At 41.3% G+C, this 8,932-nt stretch overlaps 2 protein-coding genes across 3 annotated transcripts in view; both read left to right on the forward strand.

Moving 5' to 3' along the window:
- Nucleotides 1-2,687, forward strand: part of susd6 (sushi domain containing 6) — a 35,641-nt gene extending 32,954 nt beyond the window's left edge. The window contains exon 7 of the mRNA XM_050057615.1: nucleotides 266-2,687. Within this exon, the coding sequence (XP_049913572.1) occupies nucleotides 266-291 (26 nt within the window). The 3' untranslated portion in view covers nucleotides 292-2,687. The remainder of the gene's footprint in view (nucleotides 1-265) is intronic.
- Nucleotides 2,688-4,643: 1,956 nt separating this feature from the next.
- Nucleotides 4,644-8,926, forward strand: srsf5b (serine and arginine rich splicing factor 5b). Of its 2 annotated transcripts, XM_050057637.1 has the most exons (6): nucleotides 4,644-4,748; nucleotides 5,032-5,182; nucleotides 7,345-7,415; nucleotides 7,515-7,628; nucleotides 8,017-8,089; nucleotides 8,442-8,926. In XM_050057637.1, the coding sequence occupies exons 2-6, from the start codon at nucleotides 5,057-5,059 to the stop codon at nucleotides 8,451-8,453; spliced, it is 396 nt and encodes a 131-aa protein (XP_049913594.1). In that variant the 5' UTR covers nucleotides 4,644-4,748; nucleotides 5,032-5,056; the 3' UTR covers nucleotides 8,454-8,926. The 2 variants fall into 2 exon arrangements, with proteins under 2 accessions (XP_049913594.1, XP_049913593.1); XM_050057636.1 differs by lacking the exon at nucleotides 8,442-8,926 and having other exon boundaries at nucleotides 8,017-8,435.
- The last annotated feature ends 6 nt before the right edge of the window (nucleotides 8,927-8,932 follow it).

Here is an 8,932-nt window from a genome sequence, read left to right on the forward strand (position 1 = left end):
CACCACATTTACAATGTCCTTAGTTGTTTACACTCAGGTATTGCTTTAGACATAAAATCTTGCATAGTGTATCTTGAGAATGTGTTTAGGGACAGAATATGACAATAGGCCCAGACAGTGACATCTAATGATGCAAATGCACATGAAATCCAGTTACACTGAAATATCTTTGGTGATGTAATGGATTGCATGACTGTGCGATGAGTAAACAGCTGACTCCAGAGCCACTTCTCCTTCCTAATATGTCCGCTCTGTTCCCCTGCAGATATTCCCCTGCTGAAGGAAGCATGAAGTCTCCCAGCCCGCTATCAGCATCAGCAGCAGAGCCCTTATTTCCCTATCTCTCACTGCTGACCAGGACTGACTGTGGCTGTCAACCCACTTCTCCTCCCAACTCCCCTCAGCAGCCAGCAGAGAAAAGACTAGAACTACGCCCCCATTCCCCCCACGCAACCCTCTTCTGCCATTGCTACCCATGCAGAGCAAAGCCAATACTCGCAATGACGGAGCACCACCAGACCCAGCTGCTGGATCAAAGACAAGCCGGACAAACAAAGTGGTGCCAGCTCAACATAAACCCTGTAGATCCTATGTATATGTAAAACATACATACTGAGTCAAGGTTGTGTACTATAGGCTACGTATCACCATACACTTGCCTCCTCCCAGGTGTAGATCTCTATATAAACACTGCTCACAGACTTCATCGGAGACGGCTATAGCAATCGAGACACGTTGACTCTGTCTGGGATTACTGCGGATAGAAAAAAAAAAACTTGCGATGTTCGCTGCTGATGCCGTGGCGCTCAGAATCAGAATCGTCTTCCCGCTGTACTTGAAAAGTTGTGAGTGATGGCTGGGTTTCTTTTTTTTGTGGCCCCGCTTTGTGAATGCTGCATGTTGTTTTTAGTTATTGCTGTCACAGCACGGTGGCCCACTCTGAATGAAGCATGAAGCCTCCTCTGTCTCTCTCTCTCTCTCTCCGTCTCTAGCTTTCTGTGAATGCGGGTGGCGTCTAGCATATGGATTAGCGGGACCGAGAAGCACTTCACAGAAGCTAAAAGCAGGGTGCAGCGTTTTACGAAGCACCATATCACAACTATAAAAAGACCCGCTCCTTTCTTTTCTGTCGCCAGCTGCACCCGGTATCTGAAAGGTGCTCCTTCTGTCGCACGAGTGGGATCGATTGGTGTGTTTGGTTCCAGGGCTGTACTATACATCTTCCTCGTATAAGGAGAGACGGACATGATGTCACGTTATGTCTGAGGATGTCTTTCATGGTGACTGGGCTTAACTTTAAAAGGTTGTTTGTGTTTAATTTTCCTTCCCACTGTATTTATTGTGTGCGGCGCAGTTTGCTTTGAGTTGCTGAATCTGTGTGTGTGTGTGTGTGTGTGTGTGTGTGTGTGTGTGTGCGCATCTTTGTGTGTCAGCCAGGCAGGAGAGGACATGTCCATATGAGGACAGGCCTCGATTCAGCCATTTCCTGATTTGCCTCTCCTCAGATCAGAGCCTGGCTTCACAATGTCCCCTGTCTCTCACCATAAGAAAAAATCCCCCCCGGCATTGAATAAGTCACATGAACAAACCAGCGTCACTTCAGGCAACGAGTCGGCTACACAATGTGTGTATTATTCATCCGCTCTCCAGCTAGATTATTTATCATTTTCTGCTGAATGGCTGGAAAACACAAGTCCCCTCAGAGGAACTGGCCCTCGCCCACCTCCACACTGAACCCAAGACTCTCCACTCATGTGCATTATTGACACAACTGCAGCTGGTTGCAGTGAGACGCTCAAGTTTTGTGATATAGCACCCCCACCCTCCACCACCACCCTCCACCACCACCCTCCTAATGCCAAGTGGAAACTTAAGAGAATCATGTTATTTTGTTAGAAATCATCCTCTGTTTTCATCGCCAGTTGAAAAGCTTCGGTGGGTTGAGCTGGTCACCCTGGAAACAGCATGACTCTGAAGGATCCTGAGAATTGCTTTTCAAGCTTAACTGCTCCGACCAAACCCATTAGAGTTTCTATTCCCATTTTATTTGGCATTTGTGGCTGTCTGTCGTTGTCAACGGCTACATTATTAATGCAAACAGAATGTTGCCTTAGACTTGTACATTTTCTTTTCTTTTCTTTTGTTTTTTGTATAATCTTAAGCCTCCGCGTTGGTTGCTTTACAATACTGCAACGTATTCTGTTTTCCCGATGGCCTTACTCTGTTCTTTTCTATTCTATGCATAAAACTGTCTTTGTGTATTTATCGATGAGTTTACTTTTGTTGTGGACACGACTTAACGAATGTCCATCCTTCTCGGTCCTCCCCTAGCTTTTACAGCTACTGTGATGATGATGACGATGACGAACCTATAAGCACCTATATTTCACTATTCCTTTGCTTCTCCTTTGCTACAAGGCATTAAAATATTACGGGATTGAAAAGAGAAAAAAAAAAAGAAATTAACTTTGCGTTCAGAAGCACTGTTGTACGGTGTTGGCGTCCCTGAGAATAACAGGTTAAAAAAGTACACATCTTGATTCTTAGTTTCAACGCTCTCAGCTTTGGTTTCTCCTCTGTACATGGCAGTGGGTGTGAAGATAGTAATTTAATATTTGTATAAAGTTTAATTTAATTTTACAGTGTGTATATAACTTTCTAATTAAAGCTTTCTTTTGAATGTGGAAGATGACGTGTCATTATTTGAAGCCGTGTCTGTGTTGCTGTGTAGTTCATGATCAAACTGACACTACACACTTTTCCAACACATTTCCAGTAACTGTTGACCATGGCAGTGTGTATCTGCTCGTAATAGTCAAAAGAAAATTATTCCATTTTCCTTTGGATAAGGTCCCGGAAGATTTGAAACTTCACTGGAAATCCTGCTCCTGTTTAATATCCGCCTGAATGAATGCACTGGCCTGCTGCCTGGCACTGTGCAGCCAGTGATCAATGTAATATCTTAAAACTACTCCAACTGTCCCTCAGGTACATGCTAGTACATTAGTCACATTATAGTACCTCAATGATACTGTGTTATCACTATAAAACCTCGTAGCTCTCCATCTGCTCCATCACTTTAAGGTCAATCATTAACCAGTGTACAGTGAGAGTACATGTATTTTCAGTCAAAGGTTGTCAAGAGTTTATTAGTCTTTAAAACTGCTTCCTGAATCATACTGCTGTGTTTGATTAGACTGCAGAGTGACTGGCCTGGGGAGCTGAAAAAACATCTAGTACCTTCTTAAAACCAATTTTGTAAGCTTGCAGTTATGAAACAAAAATATTTCTGGATGAACTTGTGGTTTATTATAATGTCTTTTGTCCTGCTGTTATGTTTTTGCAGCTGAGTCCTATAAAGGCTACTGAGCAGTGTGTGCAGTGTGATGTGATGTTTATAATGCTGTGTCTGAGTGACACCTAGTGGGCACAGTCAGGAACTGCACTCATTTTTTCCCCCAGTTTCTGTATTGTGCGATAGATAGATAGATAGATACAAAAAAATATATAGTAATTACATTTTAGTTTTATAATATCAGAGTTTGTGTTATATGCATCATATTATAATCATTTATTCTGGTGTAAAGGTCTTAATTAAACATTAGATAAGATGGTGCTATATTGTTGAAATTCATTAATAAAGTGTAGGTTTGCATCTTATGAATATGGAATTTTTCAAAAATAATATAAAGTTGTATGATGTACAAGTTATTTACAATTTTATCTGGACTGAAAGAGAGCATTAGAGCAAACAAATTTATTTTAACATTAATTTTCTATTTTTTCAATCCAAAACATTCTGGTGAATACACAGTGAGAAAAAAAAGAAATACTTTGCTTTTCCAGTCCACAGAAATCACACGTATAATCAATATTCAGCTTGAATCTTTTTAACACAAGCTTTACCAGGTAAATCCTATATAACATCTTGAAATATACTTTCCTTAACTTGTTACTGATGTAATATTAATTACAAATATACCATGTTTTCTCCCTCTGTACATCATAAAATAAAGAAGACCAAAAAACATCTAAATTAAAGGACTGTAACGTGACACATTTGGAAGGTAGTATTCGGTGGGTGAGTGACGTCATGTTCGGAAACCCTCCAGCCGCACTTCGGCTATTTCCGTGTTCTGCAGTGTCACCTTCAGTCAGGTGAGCACCAGAACATTGTGTTTGTTAGTTAGAGGAAATATCTATCAGAGATGGAGGACCCTGTGGGGGAAATGAAGAAGATTGTAGGGGGGTGTTTTTTTCTTGCGATGCAAAAAACCCTTTATTTACAATTTTCCATATCAATCCATCATTTTATTTGTCACATGAAATCATACACGGTACAACTCCAGTGAAATACCATACTGTCCCTTTTGCCTCCTCTATTACTGTCTTCCTTTCTTACATTATAGGTCTGCTGCTTTACAATGCATCCATGTCTCCAGGCTGTAGCCCTGGTGTATTTCACCACAGCAGCCGTGGTGCCGTTAATCATCAAAGAAGAAACATAAACTATATAAAGGATACATTTTTTAGATTGTGTATTATTTATAACATAATTAAACAAATATGATTTTTTTTTTATACAGGCTATTATAAAAACGAAAAGGGAAGTAGTAGAGGGGCCCTCCATCGTACGTCACGTGGGTGTTTCTCGTGCCCCCTCCCTGAACAGCGGAGACTCCATTTTGTTTGATTTCTGCGGTCACAGTCGACAACCTGCACGGAAACACCACCAGGACCACTTAAAGGTACGTGTACAGCGAATTAAATGCACATAACATCACTTTACAGCTTTCGTTTTGTTAGCAATAACCGTTATCTGTCGTGTTTCGGTGTCGGTAGCTTTAATTAGCGCGAAACATGGCCCGATAAAATCGGTTGCTAGGCCCCACAGTTGTCCGGCTAGCTTGCTAAATAAAAATGACACAGGTCAAATAACGTAATGGCTTCATTTATGAATACGCAGCCGTTAATTGTAATTCCCCGTGTTAGCTAAATCTGTGAGGGTAACGTGTGCACGCCTGTTTGCAGGGAACTGTTACCGGCGACACCAACAATGAGTGGATGTCGTATCTTCATCGGCCGTCTGAGCCCCTCGGCCAGAGAGAAGGATGTGGAGAGGTTCTTCAAAGGATACGGCCGCATCCGAGACATCGACCTCAAGAGAGGTTTCGGCTTTGTGGTGAGTCACACGGCTTTAATATGCCGAGAATTACTCCCAAATCTACTCTCTAATATATGGCGATATATGCTTGACTTAACAGCAACAGGATATTAGGTGTGTCTGAGTCCAGCTCTGTTCATTTTGGTGCAGGCTTAACCTTCAATTAATATCAAACCATTGTAACCGAGTCAGTTTAATGGCCAAGTAGATTTTCACAAATAAGGAATCTTACTTCTCCTTTTTGGTGCATGCAATACATATTCAAAGAGGAAATTAAATTGAAGGCAAAACTCTGCTTTAGTTAAAAAGCAGAAATGCAGAATAGGAAAATTATAATCAAAATTGAAAAAGATACTATAACCAGAGTGTCTACATGTCCTTTAAAAAAAATCTCACAAATATTTTAAGTTTAGTGTTAAACTATAAGGCATTTAAAGTCATTAATAAGTGTTCAGTTTGAATTTGTGAGGTCCTAATTACAACAAACATGATATCTAATTTCATTTATCCATTTTGTAATATTTTTTTGTGAAAGAGTGATGTATTTCTTTTCCAAAAAAATAGGTATTTTAATTGGTAATTCAATAAAGATATACAGAATATTACAGTGAGGCACCATGGTGGTGTAGTGGTAAGCATTGTGTCCTCACAGCGAGACAGCAGGGGGTTCGAACCCAGGGTGGGGGAGCCAAACTGTGTGGAGTTTGCATGCTCTCCCTGTGTCAGCGTGGGTTTTCTCCAGGTACTCCAGCTTCCTCCCACAGTCCAAAGACATGCAGGTTAATTGGTGACTCAAAATTGCCTGTAGGTGTGAATGGTTGTCTGTCTCTCTGTGTCAGCCCTGTGATAGTCTGGTGACCTGTCCAGGGGCAGCTGGGATAGACTATAGCCCCGCTGTGACCCCTAACAGGATAAGCAGTTATGGAAAATGAATGAATAAAAGAGTATTGATAAACAAACACAAAACCAGTAAAGACAAAAAACAACCTCACCCACCCATCAACCCAGGAACAAACAGAGAAAGCCAGACCAGTAACAGGAAATCTAGTAGACAAGAAAGAAAATGATAAAAAGGAAAAATAACCACAAATTAATTAACGTGTGAGACATAAGTAGGGGACTGTAGCATGTCTCAGTACAATATTTCAGCTTCCATATTTGCCAGGTGGCAAAGAAATGTGCACTTTATCCTTAAATAAAACATATTTAACACATTTATAACTGTTTTCAATTGTGTATAATCACCTGAAACTTAGATTGCACTGCTCATATTGACCTTTTGCATTTTTGCGTCAGCCACCGCAGTTGTCCTACATACTTAACACACAAGAGAAGATCTAGTTCTGCAGCCTCACAGCTAGGTGCCACTAAATTCTTCACACTGGACCTTTAAGTCATTAAAAAAAGATCATATTGCCGAAACTGATATTATATTCATTAAAGAAAAATGATCTAATGAAAAAGACTAATTCAATTCAACTAATTCAATCTGATGAGTCACTTAATTCAAGTTGAGGATTTTGTTCAAGGATTTTTATTTTTAGGGTGATGTAATAAAATATGATGACAGACAATGATGAAAGCCTTGTTCGAAAACCCGAAATAAAAACTTTGAATATTTTAAAAAAAAAAAAAAAAAGACATTTGCTACAGCCCCATTTACATCCTTTTCCTTATTTGACATGTCATTATGGAATATCTAAGTTTTACTTTAACCCTAATTCACGCTTAATAACCAGTAATGACAAAGTTGAAAATACTGGATTTCAGAAAACAAGTTAAATCTCATATGGATAAATATTCAGATCCGTTGCTATGGTAGTCACACACAAATTGAGCTCAAGCACATCCTGTTTGTATCAGTTTTCTTGTGTTGAGTCTAGAACTATTAATGCATATATACTAACCTTCTGATAGATGCTGTTGTGGCACAGTGATGCACGCAGCGCCTGAAGGAGCTTCTCACAGCTGTGTAAAATTAAGGTGGATAAACAAGTCTAGATACAGAATGAAAGTGGGTCAGAGCAATTTTTTGCTTGGTGTGTGCATTTTGAATTTAAGGGAAGAAAGGCTGTACTGCCATGTGTAAAGTAGTTAGGTGCTTTTCTCCTCATACAGAACACGGGTTGAAATGGTACAGACGGTACTAAGTGATGTTGTAAATGTTCTGTTTGTTGCAGGAGTTTGACGACCCCAGAGATGCTGAAGATGCTGTTTATGAGCTCGATGGCAAAGAGTTGTGCAATGAAAGGTAGGACAGTGTGCTAAATGTGACGTGAATTAGAAATGCGTCTTTCTTTTCCTCTGTCTGTTTCCATGGTAATAGTTTTTTCCCCTCCTGTAATTTCAGGGTGACCATTGAGCATGCCCGTGTACGTCTGCGAGGCGGCCGTGGCAGAGGAGGCGGCGGTGCAGGAGGACGTTTCTCTGATCGATATGGCCGAGGCTCCCAGAACAGTCGGAGGTAACGGTCTCACACCACCCACGGTTTTTGTAACAGCAGGTCACCTGCTTTATGATGGCAGATATGCTCTACTTAATGTCATTCAAATAAGGGAGGACTGCATGTAAAATAATTCGCACAAGTTGTGTTAGAAGTCATAAAAGCTACTGTCCAAGTTCCTTCATTTTCTGTAGGTGAACCAGTTTAATCAGACTGTAATAAATGACCCACAGACTGGACACATCTTACTTAAAATGCACTGTGTTTAATGCATTTTAAAGATTCATGACATGAGTTAGCCTTGCTACTGACAAGCAGCTAATGAGCTCTCTGTGCTGCAGTCTGTGTCTCAGTGCCACAGTGTTGTTCTTTAATTGATTTAGTCTTTATTTTTGTGTGTTTGTTTCAGCCGAAACCCTCCTCCAATGCGCACTGAGAACCGCCTGATCGTGGAGAACTTGTCCTCCCGTGTCAGCTGGCAGGTTAGTATTGCCACATGTTTCTTATACACAGCAAGTCTCTACAAGCTGCAACACCACAAATGTTATCACCTCCAGCAGTCTGCCTCCAACAATACACACATACAGATGTAGAATTTCCATGCTGCTAAAGAACATAGAACATCTGGAGTCAAATTAATACTTTATTATTATAATGTTTAAACAACCTATGTTATTGTGATAAGGCCCAAATTGTTCTTAATGATTGAGCACTCTATTAAATCTGCATCTCATGCAGTTAAGTAATGAATCAAAGACTAGTAACAACAAGAAAATCACTTAATTTGTTCCTTTATTCAAATTTTAACCAATTCTTCACCCCTTTATTTGCCAGCCTGACTGTTGAGTCATGTGGAAGAGCTCGCTTATGGTGGAGTTAACCCCTTCTGGGTCCTTCTGTCTGGGTTGAGCCTGTGGTGTCAGCCAGTCTGTCCTACTCCTAGTTGACGCCTGCTGGTCATGTGAGCGCTCGCTCCACACTAGAGGCGCTGGCGGCCCCTTCACTCGCTCGCAACGCCCCCTGTCGAAGGCAGGGGGGCGCCTGGTGTGTGGCTGAGAGCGAGAGAGAGGAAACAGAGAGTTGGCAGAGAGAAAGGAGAGGAAAGAGCGAGAGTCGATGGTGATGGTGGTGGCGTATTGATCGAAGGTTCGTTTATTTGAGGGGCTTCGGTCGATCGATATCCCCCCCTCCCTTCCCCCCTCTGGTGTTCCCGCACATCGCGAGCGAGAGAGAGAGTGTGAATTCCTCCCAGGTGTCCATGGATATAATCTGCTGTTATCCCGAGGTTATGGTGGGCTCGGAGAGCCTGCGGCCCACCACAAAGG

This window comes from Epinephelus moara, chromosome 12, assembly GCF_006386435.1.
Source record: "Epinephelus moara isolate mb chromosome 12, YSFRI_EMoa_1.0, whole genome shotgun sequence".
NCBI lineage: Eukaryota > Metazoa > Chordata > Actinopteri > Perciformes > Serranidae > Epinephelus > Epinephelus moara.